Source organism: Nannobrachium achirus, assembly GCF_963921795.1.
Source record: "Nannobrachium achirus genome assembly, chromosome: 18".
In the NCBI taxonomy this organism is placed as follows: Eukaryota; Metazoa; Chordata; class Actinopteri; order Myctophiformes; family Myctophidae; genus Nannobrachium; species Nannobrachium achirus.
This window is the reverse complement of record NC_137825.1, coordinates 24,810,439-24,836,454: the sequence shown is the minus strand read 5'-3', so window position 1 is coordinate 24,836,454 and position 26,016 is coordinate 24,810,439. Positions and strand designations below refer to the sequence as shown.

Here is a 26,016-nt window from a genome sequence, read left to right as displayed (position 1 = left end):
GTAGACTAGATCAGTGGTTCTCAACCTTTTCAGGCCGTCCCCCAAAATAACCATATTTTAACCCTCACCCTGACGAGCACTAAGAGTTGAGGCATTCATTTTGTATAACACGGTTCTATTGTGAAAATAGATCTATATAATAGATTTAGTCGACTAAAGCTAGACTAAAACTTTTCAGATGACAAAAATTAGACAAAAACTAGATTAAAGTTTATTCAAAATACTATGACTAAAACTAAATATAATGCCTTTATCCAAAGCCCTTTACAATGTGCATTCCATCCATCCATTCACACACTTGCAGACACATTTTAACAGCGGGCGATTGGTCGGTTTTGTTTCCGGTTGTTTTCCGGAAGTGCGTTATTTGTCAATGGGACCCGGCAACTACTGGTGATAGACTAAATAAAAGTGGGTGGAGGAACGTCGTCCAAAAACATGAAAATATTTCATCTTTGGGCGACATCGTCCGGCGATAGCCAATCAAATTCATGTGTTGCTTTGTTTACCCATCGAGGACGTACAATACGGTAATGACGTCAGGAACGTCCACTATAGGATATTTTTATCGCCCAAAGCAGCGGGCTGTTGCCCACTGTTAAAAAGTAGGGTAACAGTGGAAGAAACCATGGTGAAGGGTTCAGTGTCTTGCTCAAGGACACCTTGACACAAACTCCATGGGGGGGGGCCGGGGGGGGTCAAACCCGTTCTGATTCAAAAGCAGCCTCTCTGCCTCATGAGCCCACAAAACTACACCTTACATTGTTCATGTTCAATAGATTTGCAGCAGACCTATTTGCCGAGGGCAAAACTATCTTCATAGGACATATAATGAGCTGCTGTGAGCGTGCGCTCAAGCACTTAAAAGCTCTCTACTTTACACCAGGGGTATTCAACAGGGGGTCTGGGACCCCGAGGGGGTCCTCAGAGTTACTACAGGGGGTCCTCCAAATCTTTGAGTGATAGAAGCTTTTTTTTCTCCTTTTTTATAACAACCACTTGAACGACTCCATATTCTGAGAACTTTAGCCCAAAATAGCAGATCTACATGCCTCGCGCTGCAAGGCGTTTTGAGTTTGCAGACCGGCTATTTTTGGCAAAGAGGTTTGGTTTAGAGGGGAAAAAGAGCAAACTAAGTACAGAGTGAAAGGTTTATTAAGCATTGACGGTTCAAGTGGTAAAATATCTGAAAACATTAATTGACATGAATCCAAAATACACGAGGAAACTATATGGAATCTATAAAAGGTTGTGGGGGTCCCTGCTTCATCTATTTCTCAACTAAGGGGTCCTTGGCCTGAAAACATTGAAGACCCCTGCTTTACACCAAATATCTTCAACAAGAATAGCCCAAAGAATAACCCAATAAAGCCAAAAATAGCCGTCTGTCCTTCCATCCATCCGTCCATCCGTCCAAACACCCACCCAACCATCCATCAATCCATCCATCCATCCATCCACAACCGCTTATCCAGAGTGGAGTAGCGGAGCTAGCAGTTCCAGCAGGGAGCCCCAGACATCCTTCTCCATGACCAGATCAGCCAGCTCAGACTGGTGGATCCCCACCCAGGCCAGTGTGGAGACATATAATCCGTCCACCTGGTCCTCCCTGGTCTTCCCCATGGTCTAGTTCCCAGCTGGATGCTCCTGCTGGAAAAAACCCTGCCCCGGGGAGGCAACCAGGAGGCATCCATAGTATAGGTACTAGACGCCCGGACCACCTCAACAGACTCCTTTCTACACACAGAGGAGCAGAGGCTCTGCTCTGAATCCCTCACGGATCAATGAGCTTTTCACCTTATCTCTAAAGGGAGATGCCAGCCACCCAATACTGAGAAAACCCATTTTAGCCCGCTTGTATCCCTGATCGAGTCGAGATATCCTATCCGAATACAGCAGAACATGTCCACCCTACACCCTCCCCAAACCCCAACAAAATCAACAACAACAATGGCTTCTTATGCTGTATTTCACAGAATTTAACATGTCAAAACAGTCATATAGCTTCTGGCTGCGTACCCCCTATTGTGAAATTGCTAAAAACTAACTGAAAATAGCAAAAGAATTGTCGATCTGACCAAAATATGGACGCCAGGTTGAAGATGGCTAAACTGGCACAATAATTGTATTAATTGAATTAAAAATATCTATGTTTTTTTTATAACTATTATGATATATTTTTTCCATGGCACCCCATAGCACCCCCTAGCGACCAAGATTCACTACCATAACCTACATTGGGCCCTTAAACAGTGCGCTATCTCTAAGCAGTCAGTACATGAGACACAGAACAGGCAGTGGGGTGATAACTAGCAGATGTGCACATACACCAAGCATCAGACAGGAAAGCAACATCTTATTTTTAACCACACGTGCCCTAGAAAGCCCTCAAGGCATTTCACGTTCAGCCTTCCAGGAAATGGGTCATGCACGGTTCATACAAATCAGTGGTTCTCAAACTTTTGGTAGCACTTTACTTAAAGTCTATAACAGGTCTATAATGCATGTATAACAAGGTTTATGAAGTATTATAAGTGCTGGTCATAATGCATTATAATCGCATTTATAATGCACTTTAATACACTTATATGGCTTCATAGCACTCGTTTATAAGCTTATAATCAATCCTCCAGTACCTAGGCAAGGCAACACAGAAGAGGGGGAACTTTTTTTTATTTCCACACAACTCCTCTAAGGTATATTAATGACATAGTTCAATATTGAAACTGGGTGGTCTTCCCCTTTAAAATAAATTCATCATGCCTGTTGCTAAGGTATGCCAACATGACTGGTGTCTTGCACGCGCACTGCTGAACTGACACCACTGCAAGTAGGCCACACATGGCCCACGAGTGCACGAGACGCAGGTTGGCACCTGGAACAGAGTCAAGTCTAGTTTCTAGTTTTTGAGCACTTGGAAACAGCGCCGTAAAAAAAGTTAGTTTCCAACTGACCTGCTGCGTGGTGCCGCCGCCGCCGCCCCCCGTCTTGCGGTTGGTGGCGGTGGTGGTGGTGATGTCGCTGATGGAGGGGGCGGAGTCCGAGCGGTTGCCCCCGGCGGCGGCGGCGCTGCTCTGTGGCGTGATGGAGGAGGAGGGCATGTCGCCCACCAGGCGGGCGCTGCCTTCTGTGCGGATGTGCGGGTGGCCCTCGGCGGCCATGTTGAGGATGCGCAGGCCGTTGTAGTACAGGCCCGACAGCTGGCCCTGGAACATGCCGGTCCCGCCCTTCTCCTTCTCCGCGCCGCCCACGCGCACCGTGGTCTGGCTGTTGAAGATGGTGAGCTGGCGGCCTGCGGTGGGGACGGACGCGGACGCGGACACAGGCACGCACACGCACACATACACGCAGACAGATACACACGCGCACGCGGACACACACACCCAAACAAGCATACACACACAGACACACGTACAGAGAGACATACACCCAGGCACACACACACACACGTACACAGGATGACATAAGGACAGCCGGGCACGCGCACACGCACACACGCGCACACATACACACACACACACACACACACACACACACACACACACACACACACACACACACACACACACACACACACACACACACACACACACACACACACACACACACACACACACACAGAGAGGGAAGAGGGGGACAGACACACAGGTACACACATAAAGTCAAAAACACACGCATGCACACGCACACGCACACGCACACACGCACACACACACACACACACACACGCACACGCACACGCACACGCACACGCACACACACACACACACACACACACACACACACACACACACACACGCATACCGGTAATCACATACATGCACACGTACACACACACAAGAGTGTTTGAGTGCTACACAATGTACCAGCCCCGAGCCATGGTGTGAGGATGGAACAGATTAAAGCATGGCAGAGCAAACCCAAGCCGTGGAGCTGAGAAGGGCTGAGACACAGCAAGATAACACTAGAACAATGAAGAAGAGAGAGAGAGAGGTCTGAACAACATGTTGACATGAGGGGGGGGGAGAGAGGAGAAGAGAAGAGAAGAGAAGAGAAGAGAAGAGAAGAGAAGAGAAGAGAAGAGAAGAGAAGAGAAGAGAAGAGAAGAGAAGAGAGGGAACATGAGGAGAAGAGAGAGAAGCAGAGGAGTGCAGATGAGATAAGGAGGAAGACAATTGTGTCGAAGAGAAGGGAAATAGATGAGAATAGCACCGAATAGAGGAGATGAGAATAAAGCGAAGAGAAGACAGGAAAGGGGAGGAGAAGAGAAGAGAAGAGAAGAGAAGAGAAGAGAAGAGAAGAGAAGAGAAGAGGAATCAGTGTTTCCCTGAGAGGAGGATGGGGCTGACAGATGGTTGCTATGGTGATGGCTGAGTGGCAGTGACATTGTGTTTGATAAGAGTATAACAGACAGGCAGACAGCAGGGAGAGAAGATTCTATTCGTATATAACAAAGCCCCTATGGGAAGCATGCACAGGTTATAAGCTCCACTGTTAAAGGGACTAGAGGCTATTTAAGGAGTTCTGCCGAAGTTTAAGAGAGGAAAACTTTTTTACATTTGGTACCAAAATAGGCAATGCTCTCTATATTAATTCATTTCAAGCATTTACATAAATCTCTTACATGTCACAGTAATTTGCAATGTACTTTAAAATTGATTACAACAATGTGTTTGGTCAGCATTTGCTCATTAGTGAATGCTTTAAAGTTTACAATTTGAAAATTAAATCAAGCTTATTAACCAGTCTTAATAAAGCACTTTTTGAACCAGTACTTTTTTTTCTATTTTCCGATTTATATTCACATTTATGTCTCTCCATTGTCCCTTTAACCTGATATTATCAGGTACAAACTAACAAGAAATGTTCACAGGCACTACAGTTTACACATTATTAACACACTAACAGCTGTCCCACTTTTAAAATGCTTAGTTATGGATTTAGATTTTAGGTGTTTGTTGATGGTGCACAGTAGTAATAAGTATTCAAACTGGCTTCAAGTCTTAATTTTTTTTCTTTCTTTTTTTTTTAAAGCTGAAAGTTTTTAAGGAATTTTAATCAGGGTTTTTACCTTTGTCGAGTAGCCAATCGTCAACTACTCGACCGAGCCGATAGGGGATTCGCTGTCTGGCGATGGCCAGGCGCTCGTTATCAATGTTGCCTTTAATTTAGAGATGAAAACACAAGTAATTACGCACATCCAAACGTGGTACAGGAAGCTGGATACAAAGAGAACAACAATGAAAAGAAAGTAATGGTCTGCTCATCGTTCATAAGCATGGCGCTTGTTGCGGGTTATAAAAAAAAAAGCTAGGGCTTTTTGCTGTTACCCGGTCTGATTTAGTTTTTGTTCGCTACAACAGGTTTTTTGAATTTGCTAGGTTTGAGCAGCAGCAGCAGCAGCGAGCGGACTCTTACTTTCTGTTCATTGGGTTTAATTTAAAGAGACATTTCCAGGGGTTAACATCTGCAAGAGCACAGGGAAATAAGGTTACAGGTGCAGAGATGACTGGCTGAAGTTTAGAGTTACATAATAATAATACAACCCTCACAACATACCTCACAACATTTAGCCATTTATCATTTTAGCTGACAGAACTTGGACTTCAGTGTGTTAAAGATTACCTAGGATTACAACTTTAGGATGAATAATATAATATATATATAATAAACAACAAAGCAATGACTATGTTCACCAAAATGCAAAATCCTTTTTTTTTCTTATTTTTCTTTTTTTTTCTCTAGTTATACATTTAACTCACAATATGACATCTTTTTTTAAATTATTGTTTGTCCAAAAATGCACCAACCTTTATTATTTTTCTTTTATGTAGAAAAAAGAAAACAATTGACACCTGAATTGAATAGTTTTCATGAAGAATTACCTTTAACACTATTTAACATGACGACATGCCTACATGTCTATAGTACAAGGCTGTTGTAAATAATAGTCTCATTTTAAATGGTTTAAAACATACATATTTCATAATCACTTCATAATGACACATATTCCATTTCAACACATATTTCCATTTCCAACCACCCTCAGGAAGACTACATGAAATAAAAAAACAAGGCTTTAAAAAAAAACAAAGTGTGTGAATATCAACATGATATAACAGAAACAAAAGGACTCTGATCTCATCAACCCCACCGGAAAAATAAAAGATTGTCTGGCTTTTTGAAAGCCAGATGTGGATTGGCTGATTTGGCTCTACCCCAGTGGTTCTCAACCTGTTGTTCTCTGCCAAATTATTTTGGGGTGTCCCCAGATGATTAACATTAATGTGAAACACTGTTTTCTCACTCAACTGTAAACAAACCAACATACATTTTAAGTGTATAGAGGGTATGTGCACATTTCTTAAGTGACAATTTAAGGACTTTTTAATACCTTTAAAAAAAAATTAAACATTGGCCAAATTGTCAAATATTAGAGGCAGAAATTGTGAAAATAGCCAATCTACATGCTCACAACATCTCGCGTTGCAAGGCGTTGTGAGCATGTAGATCTGCTATTTTCACAATAGAACCATGTTATACAAAATGTAATGCCTAAACTCTTAGTGCTTGTCAGGGTGCGAGGTCCCCAGTTCAAATATGATTATTTTGGGGGTTGCGGCCTGAAAAGGTTGAGAACCACTGCTCTACCCTCCCCCCCAGCCGGGCAGTGCTGTGATTGGTGGGGGTTGGGTGGGTGTGGGCGGGGCGGGGCCTACCTGACGGGTAGCGCTCGATGACTGGCAGGTCGTCCAGCTGCAGCGTGGCGTTGCCTCCGCTGCGGGTAAAGCGAACTATGTGGTAGTTTCCGTCGTTGACGAACTTGGAGCTCTCCTCGATGTTGATGTCGTCGGTGCCCACGTTGAACACCACTCGGATGTTGCCCTTGTCCTGGGAACGGTGGAAAGGACGGTGATGTCAGTTTTTTAAAATGCAGCTATATAAACACAAGTTCAACCAAGGACAATGATTATTCATAAGTAACTTTAGTGGTCTAGCGCAATCTTTATATATTCTTTAGCCGCTGGGGTGCTCAACCGCCTTTCTCAATGCTGCAACTCACTCTCTCTCCCTCTCTCTCTCTCTCTCTCTTTCTCTCTCCCCCCCAGCTTTGAGAGAGAGAGTCGAAGCGAGAAAGAGAAACAGAGAGAAAACGATGGAAGTAAATGTAGGCTACATTTCAAGCTTTGCAATGTGATTATTGGCGGATGATAACAATTGGCACAAGGAATTAATAATTAATGAGACTTTTTTTGAAGATTACAGGGAGAGAGAGAGAGAGAGAGAGTATGAATGACAGAAATCCCTCCAGAATTACTTGGTGATATAACACTGCCCCGATCTGACCGGGTATCGTGCATCCTGCGCAGTGCGCACGTTACAAAGCATTTTAGCATTGATTCCCAGTGGGCGCTCACTGTCTCCTCCTGTGTGTGCGTGTGCGCGCATGCGTGTGTGTGTGTGTGTGTGTGTGGTGTATCTGGAGATAATACCACTTGACCAATCAGCACTTGTATTGTGTGCTGCAAAAGTAGGCCAATAACCTTCACGCATCAGATATATTACATTACCATATGTTACCTCTCTAATGTCTATTAAACCATTCTGCCTCCATACATGGTGTTGTATCTCATCACTGTCCAGCAGAAACCTCGTATCTCCAAGTTTAAAATATGTACGTTTTTCTAGTAGTAGTAGTAGTAGTAGTAGTCCACAAGCACACAACGCCTTGGGGTGCGAGGCGTTGTGTGCTTGTGGATCGGTTATTTTCACTAGTTTAGATCATTTTTTAAAATGATAAAATACAAAACGAACTGTTTTGGACATAGAAGGTTTCCACCCGACAACGATGATATATAGGGCCATAGTATGTGTATAAAACCCTTGTGTTACATGTTACTCATTCCCTGCCATAGCCCGAGTTTCCAAAGTTTTACATTTATTAGATTTGATGAAAAAGAAATTGGTCCCAAGTGCCCTAAAAAAAGTGCTTCCGGGTCTGGACCCGATACGGAAATGCAATTCCGGTAGGCGGGACATAACCGATTATCGGTTTCCAGCCATCCCAAGAATACCAGAACGAATTTTCACACAGATTTTTTTTGTTTGAAAGTTGTGAACGGCATGCACAAGCGTGGTGCATGATCTGTGCGCCACCATGCACGATGGACACGCACGCATGCTGCGTAAACGGTAAATAAAAAAACCTGGCAGTCTGATCCAAAAGTTGATTTTGCTGCCCATGTTTGGAGGAGTTCTGGAAACATATTATTATACAACAACTTCAGAAGTAGTGGAGTCTGAATTGGTACCCGACTCTAGGATTTGGATTTTGGGAGACGTACAGGGACTCTCGTTAAGCCAACATAAAAAGTACTTTATCTCGCTGGCAGGTACAGCTGGGAAAAAGTGTACTCTCCAAAACTGGAAAGCTTAAAATCCTCCCTCTCAAAGACATTGGTTGAACTAATTAAATTCCTATTGTACCCCTGAAAAGATCTTGTATGTCAGGAGGAAACCAGCAACATATGAGAAAATATGGGGTCGATTTCACGTCTTTGTTACCATCATTGCGCCCTTGTAACTAAATGGGATATCGTATTATGTTGTTAATCATACAAATCTAAGGATGAAACTTATACTTATATAAAAAGATTTGATTTCTGGCAGTAAATGAGTCAAGTATGGCATGCACTGTGTGTGGACTCACTATCTGCAGCTGGAGGTAGTCGCCCAGGCCGGAGGCGCTGTCCACGCGCAGCAGCACGGCGTGCTTCTGGTGCGTGCTGAAGCCCAGGGCCAGGCGGTCCGCCCGGGTGCTGGGCCGCTCGTTGGGGGGCCACGTGTACACCACCACCCCTCCGTCACGGCCGAAGATATACGTGGTCCCGGCTGGTTCACACACACACACACACACACACACACACACACACACGGAAAATATTGCAGAAACCTCGTATCTCCAAGTTTCAAAAAAGATTATTTTTTTGGCGAACAAAAGCCCTGCTTCATCATACGAGGCCGTCGTGCAAAAGTAGTGAAAACAGCAGATCTACAAGCACACAACGCCTCGCACTGCGAGGCGTTGTGTGCTTGTAGATCGGCTGTTTTCACTAGTTTAACTCATTTTTAAAATGATAAATACAAAACCAACGGTATTGGGCATAAAAGGTTTCCACCCGAAAACAACGATATGCGACAGTGGTTCAAATTGAACCACAAATTGATATGTATTTGGCCAGAGAACTAACCCCATCTGAAAGTATTTTGTGGCAGGGGCCCCAATAAAATAAGATTTGTGTTGCTAAATGATTCCAAATTTGTCACAATGATTCTGCAAGCTCACCTATTGTGAGTTGTGTCGGCTTTTTCAAATATTCTAAGTAAAAATAACAATAGGGTTAAAGTGGTTACAGTAAACAGGGGTCCCCAACACCCCATACTTTGCTGGGGATCCCCTGGAACCCCCCTCAACAGTGACCCGCTGGGGGTCCCTGGACCTCACTTTGAGAACCACTGCTATACGCAGCGTGTAACTATCACAAGCTTTTGTACAGAACACTGCAGAAGGACTCTTCTGACACCTCTTATCCCAAATGCTTTAACAGCAACTCTGAAAAGGTGCATTGTAGGGGGAAGAAAAGAATCAAATACGTGCCTTAAGTTCTCTTTGCCTCCCAGAGAATAAAAGGAGGACAGAATTTGCATTTTTCTCATAATTCCAGCAGGCGGTAGGTGACTTTTGGTTAAAAAAAAAAAAAAAAAAAAAAGAAGAAGAAGAAGAAAAGAAAAGAAAAGGAACACTACATATGCATGGGAGATCTTTCATTGCTAGGCAGACAAGAGAGGCCTGGGGATAAAGCCTAAAGCCAGAAAAGGAGGAGTGTTCCTCTCCTTGTTAATTTATGGGGCCAGTAGAGTGAAAGTAGACTTTTGGGGTAAGTAGCAGACAGTAGAAAGTAGACTTTTGGGGTAAGTAACAGACAGCGGAGCGGAGGCCTAGTTAGTGTTCAACAGTTGACACTGCCCTCAGGTGGCGGCTGGGATTAAATGCATGCAACAGAGAGGGGAATTCAATGCCAGACAAGCTGTGTCTCAGGTCCTTATTCTGATCTGTGCCGTCTCCTACATCCTAGTTCCTACAACCTAGCTCCTACATGAAGTAGAAGCTGACCATATAACGCCCCTACAAGGGAGTTGGCCTATCACATGGGATGATGTCATCAGAAATGGGACGTCTCCTCTTCTATATTTCCTCAATGGGAGGGACTAACATACAAGGAAAGGATGCGAAGGAAGTGTAGGAAATAGGATTTGATTTAAGGACCTGAGACGCAGCTAATGAGCTTTACGAACTGGCTTTCAACATACAGTAGTTAACGTTGAATATCATTCCATATCAATATCATCGTTGTCGGGTGGACACCTTGTATGTCCAAAACCTTCACTTTTTTGTTATTTAAAAAAAACGATTGTGAAGTGTTGTGTGCTTCTGCTATTCTGTTGTGTGCATCTGCTATTTTCACAAGTTTCGTGTGACGAAGCAGGGCCTTACTTCACGAATAAAACATACAAATTTGAAACTTGGAGATACGAGGTTTCTATAATATATAAATATATAAATGTAGAAATATAAATGTTTAGAAAAGACTTACCATCGTTGCACAGAGGCCCGGCGTACGAGGTCATACTGCAGTCACAGCTAAAGCCCTCCCACTGCTGCAAGCACACTCCCTGGTTGGAGCAGGAGTCTTCCTGACAGGTGGTGCTGGGGCCTGGAGAGGAGGAGGAGAAGGTGGTGTAGAGAGTTAAGAGGAAACGTTGCACTAATACCAAAGATGCTTAAAGGACAACTCCGCCCTAAATCACTTCTAGGCTCACCTTCCCACTTATATTGATCCAAAATGATCCATGGGGTCTATTAGGCAGAAATGCCCCTGTTGTCCAGTTTTCCCAGCAGAACCCAGCAGCTCTCATAACATAGAGTGGAGCCTATAAGCCTATCGCTTTTACACTACACTTTGTTGCGGTCAAAAGTGATTTATTTTTTAATGAATGTGTTACTAGTTGTCATTACAAACACATCCATGCCTTGGTTGTCCCACACAAGCCACCACAAACTCATAAATCATGTTTTGGGGTGAGCATTCGGCACAAGTGACTGTACTGGCCAATCACAGGGCATCTTTTCCAGGACTTGGCAAAACAAATAAAAGAATAACATCTGTTTAGCATAGTATGATGGCTTTTGAGGGACAACGATGGCATGGATGTGTTTGTAATGATAAATAGTAACACATTCATGAAAAATAAAAACACTTTTGACCACAACAAATAGTATAAAAGCGATAGGCTTATAGGCTCCACTCTATGCTGTGAGAGCTGCTGGGAAAAATGGACCACAGGGGCATTTCTGCCTAATAGACCCCATGGACAGTAATTTTGGATCAATATAAGTAGGAAAATTTGCTCATGTTCACTCTCCCATTGAAATTGATTAGACTTACACAACCTAAAGGGTCGACCACCTACGTCACACCACCAACGTCACTATGGGAAGTAAAAGCCAGAATGGGCTGTCTTGCTCTTCCATTTGTCTTGGAGCCAAATGGACCCTTATGGGTCCATTTGTAATACGCTCTAAGACTTGCAGACCCGTATGGGTCCATTTGGACCCCTGGTGGTCACCGGACCTGAAACTAGTACACTACACTATAAAGTATTATGTGGTCATGATCACAGCTGCAGGTTTGGTTTTGGCCTCGTAAGTGTTGCCAGGAGATGGGAAAAGGCTACTCTGCATGCTGCCATGATGTTAGTAGTCATTAGTAGTGTTAGTAGAGATTTATTGCAAGTTCTCAGATGACTATACAAGTTGAATGTACCATCATTATTGCCCTCTTCTACACTGTCAAAACTGCGTCGCAACTCGTAACCCAACGCAAATCAGTGAATCGGCTACTTTAAAGGAGTAGTTCACCCCCAAAATGATTTTTTTTCTATTGATTACTCAGGCCATGGAGAGTAGAGTTCAATAATATTTTTTGGTTTTTGTCACATTCCTAAGACAACATTTTTATTCGAGTAAATTTACCCCCATTGATTCCGGATGGTGACCCGTTTCGAAATGGGTCACCATCCGGAATCAATGGGGGTAAATTTATTGTTATCACATTTTTGTCTTAGGAATGTGACAAAAACCAAAAAATATTATTGAACTCTACTCTCCATGGCCTGAGTAATCAATAGAGAAAAAGTCATTTTGGGGGTGAACTACTCCTTTAACTTTTTTTTTTTTTTTAATAAAGAATGATATGCCTATGTAGGGACGCCAGGTTGAAAGCATTTAACCCATTGAGGCCTGGAGGCTGGAATTATTTTATACTTTAGCTATTGAAAAATAGCAGGTAAACAAGCTCACAGAGCTTGTCTGCTATTTTTCAATAGCTAAAATAAAATAATGGTTAAAGTGGTTCAAATCTAAAGTGACACAGATTTGCGTTCCCTGTCTAAATAATTCTTTACTATCAGGAACACCAACATTAAATACACAAGTTGTCCTGGGGTAGACTGGACCGGGATGGTGTGGCGTGTTACTGGGTGAGGCGTGCTAATCACGCGGTGCACATACATGCAGGCAGTAGGACTGGATTTGTGGATCAAAGAAGAAGGATTAAACATAAGAGGTCAACAAAGAGGTGAGAGTTTGGAAGACTTGGTCCTGATCTCAATTCTCTGTCCTTTGTACAGTCTGCAGTCTACAGGAGGAAGAGTGGGCACCAATAGGGAAATGTGGGCACCTCCATGTAAATTGGCTCCTTTGCCCAAAATGTACATTTTGAATATTTTTGAAAATGGTCTTAATATAATGTAAAGTACAGTACATGATTTGAACATGCGCGGTACAACATTATCAGTCCTACTGTAAGCTTATCCTTCTACTTCTTGAACAATCTAGCGATTGTAGAAATATTAGGCCTTAATTGTCGAATGTTCCGAACATGTTCAAATCATGTATACTTTACCTTACCTTTAAGAACATTTTGGAAAACGTTTTGGAAAAAAAAAAAAAAATAGCTGATTCATCATCGAGATGCCCACACTCTTCCTTGATGCCCACTCTTCGGTTACCATCTGACATATACAGCAGGGACAGATAAGGTATTGAAATACCACCAAGGTTATTATGGTATAGTGGTGGGTGGGGGAGGGGTTAGCGAGCATGCTGCTAGTGGGACAAGGTGCGGTCAGACTCAAGTCAAGCAGCGGTGATGTCACTACACTGTGATGACGTCACTACGGCGGCCAGGAGGGGACACTTGTTCTGACCCCGTGACCTTTGACTCTTGGATCGCAGGGGGATCCCACACAACATTGGGCACTACTGGGAAGTTGTGCACACGCACGCACGCACGCACACACACACACACGCACGCACAGACACACGCTCTCAAACGCAGACACGTTTCCCTGCTCTCACACGTGCACACACACACAAAGCGATCTACCTTGCAAGTCAGCTTTCATCAATGCAACTTTTGTAGGGACCCCAACGAAAAAAAGCAAAACAACAAGCAAATAAAGTTAGATGGTTAGTCAAAAACACGCACACACAAAGATGCCGGTGACTTTAACTGAAAACAAGAGGCAGAGCCAGCGAGGGAGAGCGCTGCAGAGAGCACAATAAAAGATCAAGAGAGGGAGAGAGAGAGTGAGAGAGAGAGAGAGAGAGAGAGAGGTGGAGAGAAAACTGTGCACAAAGATAAAAGAGAGAAGATGAAAAGCGAGAGTATAAAATTCAAACATCTAAAGCTGGGTTAGAAGGTTAGCCTAATAGGAACAGAGAGAATGAGTTGAAAGAAAAAAAACGAAATGCCATGAGAAAAGATATGACCAAACAATAAAGAGATAAAGCTTCACATATGCACATGGTTTAAAAGCAAAAATAAAATCTCACACGACTGAAATGTTTGTTGTTAGGCCAAGTTCTGGTCTGCATGAAAGGAGCATCCCACACTATCTGTTTACTAAACCATCAGCACAATAAACCTATATATGTTGAAGATAGAGGCTTTAACCTTAGTTTTTTTGGTTTTTATATATCTCAGACAATCAGGGTTTTTATTGAAGGTGCTCCAGAACATGTATTCTGTTGCTAGTTTGACCGCAAATACTCTTTAAAACGTTCCATTATCAATAGCCAAAAAATAGCCAATATGCAAGCTCACAAAGTGTCGTGAGTAGGGATGGAGCTCGAAACAAGGGCCCGCTACATACTCGATAACACATTTATGGAGTACCTGGTATCAATAAGCTTTGGGCTTATCAAGCTTGTTATCGAGCATAGCGGCCCATGACATCATGTCTAAACAATCAAGACAAGAGGCGATCAAGAAATTATTACAGTACTATTCATAATATAAAGCTATTTAACACTTATTGCACACTAATTAATGATTATTTTAATTATATTTAATGATAATATTTGTTACTTTTGTCAATTGTCATCTTCATCTTCATAGATTGTGGTCAGCCACAAACTCACAGTCACAACAACTGGCCAATAAAAAAAATATACCAGTTCTGTTCAGAATTTGTCTCACATCTCTCCACACAAGATTAGAAAATGCTCAATAGTGGGCTCGATAAAAACTCGAGGGTAGGAAGGTGCTCATTATCAATAAAAATGTATGAGCTCCATCCCTAGTCGTGAGACACAATTAAATCCTTAATCGCAATATTGGTGCGACAATGAATCGTCCTCTTAAATGAGTAATCTTGACAGCCCTATATGGGTGACACATGCTTCCAATAGGAGGCATGCTGGCTTCTATTGGAATCCAAAAGAACTGAGACCAGTCATAGTCAGCGGCGGGGAACAGGGATATCAGGCCATGGTTCTTTTTCTTTTGTGCAGTGGTGGAAAAGGTACTGTTTTAACTGAAATCCCTGCTTCATCTCTCTCTCGACTAAGGGGTCCTTGGCCTGAAAGCGTTGAAGACCCCCTGTCCTATGGATACAATAACAGCGTAGCTGGGTCTCCTCTCACCTTCGCAGCCTCTCTCCACCTGTCCTATGGATACATTAACAGCGTAGCTGGGTCTCTCTCTCACCTTCGCAGCCTCTCTCCACCTGTCCCGTGGTGGCCAGGGCGTCGGCCAGCAGGTCGGGGAGGCGTCCGTTCAGGTCCACGGTGGCCAGGCAGCCCTGGAAGCCCTCGCGGGAGTGGACCAGCTTGGGCAGGTCCCGGTACATCTCCTTGGACACGCCCCCCACGTACAGGTCACCTATGAGAGAGAGAGAGAGAGGGCACGGTGCAGGGGCGTCAATTGGGTATGGCAGGGGTATGCAGCTGCCAAACCCTGGGTCCAGGGGGGAAAATAAAAGTTACTTTTAAATATAAATCCACAAATGTCTCTTTTCCTATCTGTGCTGGTTATTATGTTGTTAAATTACAGTAAAATAACTACAAATGCTAAATTTAACAATGTATTATTGCGACCGAAGGTCGCATATACTCTGAAGAACCGTGTCGCTTGAGTGTCCTTCCTTCCTTCCGTATCCTCGTGACCGTCCGTATCCTCTGTGATGTCAGTGTGATGTCAGCGAGTTGTGACATCACTTCCTGTACAGGGCGGCTACACGAAATGTGGATAACACTATATATGGATATAGTCCAGTCCATGATGTCATATGGGACTACCGTCATAGAAAGTAGCCATTGTTAGGCCGGAGTCATTGGCTGTCTAAACATGGAGATGTGGATAACACTATATATGGAGATAGTCTAGTCCAATATGTCATATGGGACTACCGTCATAGACAGTAGCCATTGTTAATCCGGAGTCAATGGCTGACTGTCTGTACAGGAAGTGATGTCACATGACATACTTTTTATGCCCATATATGAGTCCTAACATGGAGATGTGGATAACACTATATATGGAGATAGTCTAGTCCAATATGTCATATGGAACTACCGTCATAGACAGTAGCTATTGTTAGGTCGGAGTCAATGGCTGTCTGTCTGTCTGACTGTCTGTACAGGAAGTGATGTCACATGACATACTTTTTATGCCCATATATGAGTCCTTCTGTACCACATCTCCATGTTTAGGCAAACTCCACACAGAAAGGCCCTATCGCCAACCCAACCTAGGGTGTGAGTGATAGGGCCTTTCTGTGTGGAGTTTGCATGTTCTCCCCGTGTCTCCTAGGGTTGATACCCTCACAAAAAAATGAACAAACTCCAGAATGACAACAACTAGAATCGTCAGAGAAACGCTGTGGTTGGCCAGATGGTCAAGAATTGGCGCGACCTCGCCCTTTAGGGCGAGGTCATTTGGACCTATACATGGAGAAATGGAGCAAACCTGTTTGGCCTAAACATGGAGATGTGGTACAGAATGACTCATATATGGGCATAAAAAGTATGTCATGTGACATCACTTCCTGTACAGACAGTCAGACAGACAGCCATTGACTCCGGCCTAACAATGGCTACTGTCTATGACGGTAGTCCCATATGACATGATGGACTGGACTATCTTCATATATAGTGTTCTCCACATCTCCATGTTTAGGCCCTATCGCTTACACCCTAGGTGGGGTTGGCGATAGGGCCTTTCTGTGTGGAGTTTGCATGTTCTCCCCGTGTCTCCTAGGGTTGATACCCTCACAAAAACATGAACAAACTCCCCCCAGAATGATAACAACTAGAATCGTCAGAGAAACGCTGTGGTTGGCCAGATAGTCAAGAATTGGCGCGACCTCGCCCTTTAGGGCGAGGTCGCATGTCACCCTGAGGTCGCATTCCACCCTCAGGTGTCTTACTAGTAATTATATTCTCCACACTCGTATTCTCCCCATCTTGACAAAATGGTATATTCCCAGGTTCCGCAGGTCAGCTGCACAGGTGCAATTCATTATTGTTAATTGTGGCACGTTTACTAACATGCCAAGTTTAGCTGCACTTGAACAACCGTTCCAGGCTGCCATATCCAACCCAAGAAACCGTAGAAACGGGGGAAAAAAATAGAATGTACTTCTTAAAATAAATGTATCATGCCTGTTGCTAAGGTATGGCAACATGGCTGGTGTCTTGCACGTGCGCATTCACCAGTCATGTTGCCATACCTTAGCTTTTTTTAAATTGACGCCACTGGCACGGCGGCAGGGGCAACAGATTTATTTGAGTGACGGCACCTCGCAACCAATCCGGAACCTTTGTTCCGCCATAGGTCAATGCATGCGTCACAGGTACACTGTGATTGCGCTGGACGACAGCAATAGCGTGCGTGTGTGCGTGTGTGTGTGCGTATCACTATACTTGTGAGGGCCAAATGCCTGTTTTTGTACTTGGTTCTGTATATACTGTAACTAAGGTATAAGGCTTAGGGTTAAAACAAAAATCAAAATGGCATTTATAAAATTGTTTACCAAAAATGTTGATGTCCTCACACATAGTAATACAAACATAATGTATTTGTGTATTTGTGTGTGTGTGGGTCAGTCCCATGTGTGATTGGGTTGTCACGTTAGATTTGTGCGTGTCAGTTTGCCCCGGACATCTGTCGCTCTGCTTGTGTGGGTGTGTGTACTGTATGTCCGTACAACCGTTCCCTTCCGTTTCTGTGCATGTGTGTGTGTGTGTGTGTGTGTGTGTGTGTGTGTGTGTGTGTGTGTGTGTGTGTGTGTGTGTGTGTGTGTGTGTGTGTGTGTGTGTGTGTGTGTGAGCGCATGCACGTGCGCCAGTCCCATGTGTGATTGAGTTGTCAGGTTAAGTTTGTTTATGTCAGTTTGCCCTGGACATCTGTCGGTCTTCATGAGTGTACTCTTTGTCCGTACACCCGTTTCGGACTGTTTCTGTGTGTGTGTGTGTGTGTGTGTGTGTGTTTGCAGGCACGTGCAAACATAGACATCAAAGGGGGCTGGAGCCCCTGCCCTTTTATCCGTCTGTAATAAGTGCCCTCTTCAGACCATGAATGCAGTTTTCACTATGGTGAAAGAAATGAAAATGCAGAATTGCCTCGCCCAAATACTCCAGAACTAGAATGGAGCATCTTATGTCGAAAGAATTGCCCTCTCTGTGTAGAATCCATGCCGTACACCACATCTCCAGTATTCACTTCATTATGCTTAGTTCAGTGTGGTATCAAGCACCGAAAATAGCATATCTGCTATTTTCACCAAAAGGCCCTTTTAGAAATTTCAGATCCTGCCTCTCTGCACGTCCCTGTGTGTGTGTGTGTGTGTGTGTGTGCGTGCAGTGCCGTGCGCGTGCACATGTTGTGAGCTTGGAGGTCTGCTATTTTCAATATTTTCCCCAAAAGGCCCTTTTAGAAATTTCAGCGCCTGCCTCTATAACACTCTCTGCAAGTCCCTGTGCGTGTGTGTGTGTGTGTGTGTGTGTGTGTGTGTGTGTGTGTGTGTGTGCGCTCGTGTGTGTGTGTGTGTGCGCTCGTGTGTGCGTGCGTGCGTGTGCGTGCATGCAGTGTCGTGCCACCATGCGCGCGAGTGCTGCGTACCCTTGAGGTCGAGGTTCTTGGCTCCCATGGTGGTCTGCGTGGTGACCTTGGTGTCGATCTTGACGGTATGGAGGTTGTTGGTGTCCCGGGAGATGAGCACGTTGTGCCAGTGGTTGTCGTTCAGCGGCATGTTGGAGTTCCCTTTGATCAGGTGGGCTCCGTTGCCCAGGTCAGAGATGTAGTGGAGGTAGCTGTAGTATGGGGGCAGAGGGGGAGAAAGGTATACTCAAATGTTTCACTTTAAGTACAACTATCAATACTTCAATGTAGATAAACTGTAACAGTAAGTAAAAGTCCCGGAATTCAAAATGTACTTGAGTAAAAGTACAAAAGTATTGGTGTCAAAAGGTACTAAAGTACTAAAAGTAGAACGTACTCACTATGCAGAATGTCCCATTTCACAAGTTTTCAAAATGTATAAAATGTATAAAAATCTTTTGATCTCAAAACATCTCAAAATTGTACTTAAGTACAGCACTTGAGTAAATGTACTTAGTTACTTTACACACTACTGCTGACTATGGGGGAGGGGTGGGGGCAGAGAGAGAGAGGAGTTTGAAAACAACTCCTCCAGCAGTGTTTATTTCTGTAGCTCTCAGCGTTATACAGGGCAGGCGTGTAAGGGTCCATTTTGTTCCTAACTGTCATTTAGCTGGGGACCCCCTGGAACCAGGGGTAGGGGTCCATGCATTAGATCTTCGGTTCCACAGATAAATATTGTGGAAATAGCCGTGGTACAAGTTCAAAACTAGTTGTGAGCTTGAAGATCAACAATTTTCAAAATGTTAGCCTCTTTCTTATATTATTTGACAATTTGTTTCACCGTTTTTTATAGTATAGTTTGTTGATTACTTTTGATGCAATGACACTCTTTTTTCTTTTCTTTCTTCCTCTTTTTTAGCTATTAAAAAGGTCATACAATTCTTTAAAGGACAACTTTGTTTCTTTAAAGGACAACAAGGGTTCATATTTTAGATTGTAATTAGAGAAAAGAAAAAGTGAAATGTTTCCATTTGCTTCATTTTATTGTTTTATCACGTTTACCGTGCTAAAATGTGGGGCATGGGTACACATGGGGGCATGCGTACAAGTGGCTAAATATGTCTTTTTAGACACAATAAGCCAGCAGTTTCTTTATTGCTATTTACAGTAACACTTCTAGCCCCCATAAGTCACATCCAACCATGAAAAGTTGCGTTGTATCTTAAGGAATGGGCTTATTCTGGGTAAAATGACCTATTTATCCACTTGCACGCATGCCCCCAACCACTGAAATAAGAATCTCTAAAACAATAGAAAGAAGTAAATTAAATCATTTTAACACTCATCTTTTATATTCTTTAATTATTCTAAACTATGAACCCTTGTTGTAAAAAAAAGTTGTCCTTTAAATTGTTACTTCAATGTCATCTGGGGACCTCCCCAAAAACAATGTGGGGACCCCCCTCGAGGTCCCGACCCACAGGTTGAGAACCAAGGTGTTAAATGAGCGACAGCACAGTGTATACTGTGACCTTGAGCTTTTATCTCAGGTAGTTTTCCTCTTCTCTCAGACTATCATAAAAACTGCCAAAAAAACGATAAAAAAATACTGTTTCTTTCCCCGTTGATTTCCTGCTCTGATAACAGAGCAGTTGGTTTGATTCATTTCCCATGTTGTTATTTACCAACGATCCACATCCATCCCCCCGCTGTTACCAAGCATTTTCTGTACATAGAGAACTGTAGTATATAATAATGCACTTGTTATTGTACTAATATTATTATGGTGTCAAACCATAGCGTTTAGTTTTACAAGATACCATTGTACGTTGTGGAAACTTTGTTATAACGGCCTCTTGTAACTTTAATGTGTTTGTGTGTGTGTGTGTGTGTGTGTGTGTGTGTGTGTGTGTGTGTGTGTGTGTGTGTGTGTGTGTGTGTGTGTGTGTGTGTGTGCATGCCCCACCTGCAATAGAACATGTGGCTCCAGGATAGGACTCTTTTACCACCAAAGAACTCACCGTTAAGGACATAAGTGGACGTTAGGGCATTCACGAATAGTGATTTTTAGTTTTCGAATTATTCAACCTCAAAGTATTCGAATAGTCGAATATTCGACAGGACTGGCCAAACTGTCAAATATTAAGTAAGCAAGAGGCGAACATTGTGAAAATAGCCGATCTACATGCTCACAACGCCTCACGTTGCGAGGCGTTGTGAGCATGTAGATGTCACATTAAATGTAATACTGTACCTACAATTCCAAGTGCTTGTCAGGGTGGCGGTCCCCAGGTCAAATATGTTTATTTTAGGGGTCACAGCCTAAAAAGGTTTGAGAACCCCTCGTATAGAGCATTAACAAATTCATCCACCAGGGGCATTGACAACTCATTATTATGACTTCCTATCTAGCCAAGCTTCAGAAACTATATATTTTTTAAAGAGAAAACAATAAAATAAAATAAGCGAATATTCGACTTTGGTGAACAACGTTCAGTGACTTTGATATTAGAATGTTCGAATATTCGAATATTTGGTGAATGCCCTAATGCATTCCCCCTGCTCACTCACCCTTTGACCAGCTCCACCACGATGAAGTCGTTGCCGTCGCCGCGGTTGAAGAGGATGAGTCCGTCCGGCGAGGTGGTCTTGAACTGCAGGAACAGGTGCATGGAGTAGTAGGCCTGCAGCGTGGGCAGCGTCACGAAGCTGGAGCGCGAGCGGAAGGTCACCGGGTCGGCCACGATGCTCTTGTAGCCGATGACGGCGTTGAGCTCGCAGTAGTCGATGTCGCCGTTCTTGCACAGGTCGATGTAAGGCATGCCGTTGAGCGTCAGGCCCTGCAGGTGGCCGATGAAGTTGGAGGGCACGGCCGGCATGAAGCGCTTCTCCGTCACGATGCCCGTCTCCACGTTGTGGAACTCCAGCTGCGTGTGGTCGCCCGCCATCTGACCTGGTGGGGGTGGGGGTGTGGGACGATAAGCGATATTATCATTTATCGTGATAAAAAACACTGGCGGTAATCGTATCATGGAGATTTAATTTATCGTGAAAATCGTCCTCCGTCATGCACTGGGATCAATTCACCTTTTATTTGCCGAGCTGCATGTCCGGTACCATTTAAACCATCTATTGGTAAAACGTACTTATAAGATACGTATTTAATACAGTATTTTTTTTCACTCTCTACCAAATCTCTTTGTCAAAAAATAGCCGATCTACAAGCTCACAACGCGCCGTGTTGCGACGCATTGTGAGCCTGTAGATCTGCAATTTTTTGGCAAATGTCAGAGGTGGGAGGGGGTTCAGGTTAACACATTATTTTTGTAATTATTTGGATACTACAGAGTGCCACCATTCACTGCGTGTTATCTTGAAGAGCCCCGGAAGGCACGATCGTGTCCATGTCGTGGAAATTTCACTAAACCCGGATGTAGACCGAGATGTTTACTTGGAAAAAAGGGTTTCTCAGCGATCAAAGCGTTTTTGGAAGTAGCTTCCGAGATAAAGACGTTTCTTTGCAGAGGCAATGAATATTAAGCCTATGGAGATTACACGCTTCCTGATGATGGTGGCCGAGTTGCATCATGGGATATGATGTTTTTTTCGCTCACCAGCCATCGCCGCAGCACCTGTTTACCTGGTTACCATGTTAACCAGCTAACACGTCCCTGGACGTGATGACGGGGCTGTGGCATCGCACCGCGGTAATTCCTTTCATGTTCCTGGACCTAATTGGCATCGGAAGTGTTAAAAAGCTTGGGGGTCTGCGGTGGCTATAGCATCCCAAGTGGATGCTATAGTGCTCTCACTGTGGCACAAAGATGTGTTCCTGCCGTTCACCCCCAAAATGACTTTTTTCTATTGATTACTCCATGCCATGGAGACAATAATTTGATTACAATAAATGTACCCCCATTGATTCCGGATGCTGAATCGGTGCCATGGCATTGGTCCGAAGGTTCATTAGTCCGAAGGTTCATTGGTCCGAATTTGTTAAGAATACTATGCCTAACTCTAACCCTAACCTTAACCTCAGTAACCCTAACTAAATTCGGACTAATGAACATTTGGAATAATGAACCTTCGGACTTATGGGGGTAAATCTACCAAAGTCTAATTATTGTCTCAGGAATGCAACAAAACCCAAGAAACCCAAGAAATATCTCTCTCATGGCATGAGTAATCAAGTGTCTTGCACGGGGACACTGGCACGCGAGGCAAGTCTTGAACCAGGCAGCCACCTTCTCATTACCCTCTCAGTTATGGCCAACCTCACTATCAGAAATATTACATTATTCATATATATAATACCGAGCTCAATCCCCTGACATTTCAGTTGTGCCATCATCGTAGTATATACACATAATATGTATCATAATATCATAATATACGCAATACAACCACAAGAAGATTTTGGTCTAAAAAATAGCACAAGAGCTGGACCCATGGAGGGTTTAAAAAAAGAAGAAGAAAAAAAAGACTCAACATGAAGTCCTCATTTAATCCTTTAGGGAACTCAGTCAGTTGAGAGTGAATCCAATATGTCTCTCTCTCTGTAAGAGTAAACGGGTGCCTGTTCTGTCCTCTTTTTCAAGGAATTCACCACTTCAATACCCTGAAACTTCAGCCGTGTCCCGTGGCATTGAAGTGGCTGGCTACCAGCAGACACTTTTTCATCAGGATCTCAGGGTATTGAAGTAGGCGAATCCCTTGAAAAGAGCACGGGGGACAGGGCCCGCTTGGCTCTTACAGAGAGAAAGAGAGAGCTATATTAGATTCCCTCTCTACAGACCGAATAAAGAAGTGATGTCGAATCGTTTGATGGGTCCAGCTCCCGAGGAATGCCTTATATTTTTCAGTCTTCTATTTCTGATCTTTTTGATCTTCACAGCCTAGCACTGTAACTGTAATGATAACCGAGACGTTATCGTTCTTTGTTGAAGTTGTGGTGTGGTCGCGTGAACTCTGCCACACACTTGAGTATCTTTGTAGTTATCGTTTTAGTTATAGTGCTGAGCACTGTTTTTTTTCCCCTCCAACATTGACACTGCTAATGTGCATTGAGGCCCTGCATAGATATACATTTACATAGTACTTAGGTAATCCTTTGTTAGAACTATTAAATCAAGTGGCAAATGTGAAGGGAAAAGAAATCAAATTTTCTGCAAAGCGTGAACAACAATTTACAGTATGTGGTTATCTAATACTTTTGTCTTTATTATGATGATGATGATGGACTACTGAGATGAGATGCCATGATATTGAGCTCAGTATTTGAATATTGCTGTCTGATGACTGTGATTGTATGTAATTTTAGGGAGTTTCAACACTGACTAAGAAACCTCAAATATCCAAACACTGTTACTTTTCAGAATTCAAATTCAAAAATAGCAACAAAAAAAAAAATGCCGATCCACATGCTCAGAAGTTGCAATGCAACGCGTTTTGAGCTTGGAGAACGGCAATTGGAGAAATAAAAATAAATAAAAATAAAAATAAATAAAAGTTTCTGCCCGACAACAACGATTGATTTGTCTGACTGAAGAAATGAGTGGGAGTGAAAGTCATACACATCTCAAAAATATAAATACCCAAGTAAACTACAGGTACTCAAGAACTTTACTTGGATACAGTAACCAGCAAGACTCCCTAATCGGGAGATGAGCGACTGTCAGGGACGTTCTTGCCATTGGGAAAAGCGGGACAACTCCCGAACGGCCGGTTCATTCCCGGCCGGTCCATGCCATTAGGGGGGAAAAAAATGGTTTTGGACATACAAAGTTTCCACCCGACAACGACGAAATATAACTCATGTACAGTAATTGGCCCACTGGCTTGTCACTTGTCATGATCTGAAATGGCAAATCTTTGAGTAGCAGCAGCGCTATAGAGAGAGATCTCTCTCTATAGCGCGCAATGAGGGCCTCTACAACTCTTTTTCCCGGGCTGAATCAGGGGCCCAGCATGTCCCTGGCGACTGTCACGTCGCATACACAAACTTTAGAAGGCAGCCGTAGCGAATCAGGAGGGAAAATAGGAAATGGGACAGATCCATGTTGATGACATGACTTTAGAGATACTGTGTACGGAAAAATCTGTAGGAGCAGTGTCCAACAATGTGTTTTGCAAAAATCAGCCTGATGGTGGCACTAAAAGAGGGCCATGTGAGAAATCAGGGCTGGAGGTTGTGATTTGCCATCAAAGGAGTCGTGTGTGCAAAGTTTGGCATCGATAGGGCGAATGGTGGCAGATAAAATAGCAGGGCCAAAAGTGTGACGTGACGTGACGCCGATCTGCGAGGCGTTGTGTGCTTGTAGATCGGCTGTTTTCACTACTTTTGTGCGACGGCCTTGTATGACGAAGCAGGGCTTTACTTTGCGAAAGAACATACAAATTTGAAACTTTGAGATACGAGGTTTCCAGCCGACAACGACGAAATGTACTTTGCTACTGTCCACCACTGGTATGTGGTGGTGGAAGTCTGGGTATGGGAGGGGGAACACGACACAGCCAGGGTGTTTTTTTTTTACAGATCTGGGAAGGGAGCCCAGAGTCTGGTCCACATTTTGACAACATGCTTTAGAACAGAGAGAGAGGAGAAATGAATCAACATGGACGGCCATTACATTTACATATTGGCCCGGTAGCGTTCTGTCTCAATAAAACTCTGGTTCAGTAATGTATGTGTGTGTCATCTTCAGACCTCGTGGACTATCAGAAGAGAGAGTGCAGTTTTAATTGGGATTTTGGAAGGTGGTAAATCTGTACACAGTAAAAGTCCTCAGACGCTCTCAGAGATGCAGACGGGTTAGGGCAGTCTGTGGTTCTCAACCTTTTCTGGATCACTTGGGCCCACTTGGAAATCTTGAGTTAAGTGGTTAAGTTAAAGTTAAGTGGTCAGAAGGGTGAGCCATGTGCATCAGGCTTATTTCAGGTTTAGTTCACGCTTGGATTTATAGACAAACATAGTGTACCTTAAAGGGATAGTTCACCCATTTGTATCTCTAATTATTGGCTTATGAATGTGACAAAAGCCAAAACATATCCATGAATTCAGGTCTCCATGGAGTGACTACCGGTAATTGATAGGAAAAAAAATTGGGGGGTGAACTATGCCTTCACATCGGCTATTTTCGGCAAAGAGCTTTGGAGGGTGAAAAGAGCAAGTATTGACCGTTCAAGTGGTTAAATATCTGAAAACACAAATTTACATGAACCCAAAATATTCTGACGATTGTGCTGTCAAACAATGAAACTATATTGTATTTATGGGTTGTAGGGGTCCCTAATTCATCTCTCTCTCAAATAAGGGGTTCTTGGCCTGAAAACGTTGAAGACCCCTGCGGTAGGTCATACGGGGGTTTATTCTCTTACCTTCCACTGGCTGCAGGTCGTCCACAGTGAGTTTCAGGCTCTTGCCGCGGCGGTACACCCTCACCGTGTGCCACTCGTTATCATTGAGGCCCGTTCCCGCAAAGATGGTCTCTGGCCCTTTACCTACACA

General features: G+C 43.6%; 1 protein-coding gene across 6 annotated transcripts in view; it reads right to left on the bottom strand.

Annotated features, from left to right (window-relative positions):
* Window positions 1-26,016, bottom strand: part of nrxn1a (neurexin 1a) — a gene marked incomplete at both ends in the record, with an annotated part of 148,175 nt that overhangs the window by 18,429 nt on the left and 103,730 nt on the right. For 5 of the 6 annotated variants that reach the window (XM_080747606.1, XM_080747604.1, XM_080747603.1 and 2 more), the window contains 9 exons: window positions 2,955-3,292; window positions 5,072-5,161; window positions 6,720-6,891; window positions 8,711-8,892; window positions 10,656-10,775; window positions 15,114-15,287; window positions 18,528-18,718; window positions 21,081-21,462; window positions 25,887-26,009. In XM_080747606.1, coding sequence (XP_080603732.1) covers window positions 2,955-3,292; window positions 5,072-5,161; window positions 6,720-6,891; window positions 8,711-8,892; window positions 10,656-10,775; window positions 15,114-15,287; window positions 18,528-18,718; window positions 21,081-21,462; window positions 25,887-26,009 — 1,772 coding nt within the window. Of the gene's footprint in view, window positions 1-2,954; window positions 3,293-5,071; window positions 5,162-6,719; window positions 6,892-8,710; window positions 8,893-10,655; window positions 10,776-13,508; window positions 13,536-15,113; window positions 15,288-18,527; window positions 18,719-21,080; window positions 21,463-25,886; window positions 26,010-26,016 lie in introns of all 6 variants that reach the window. The other variant, XM_080747607.1, reaches the window with a different exon arrangement.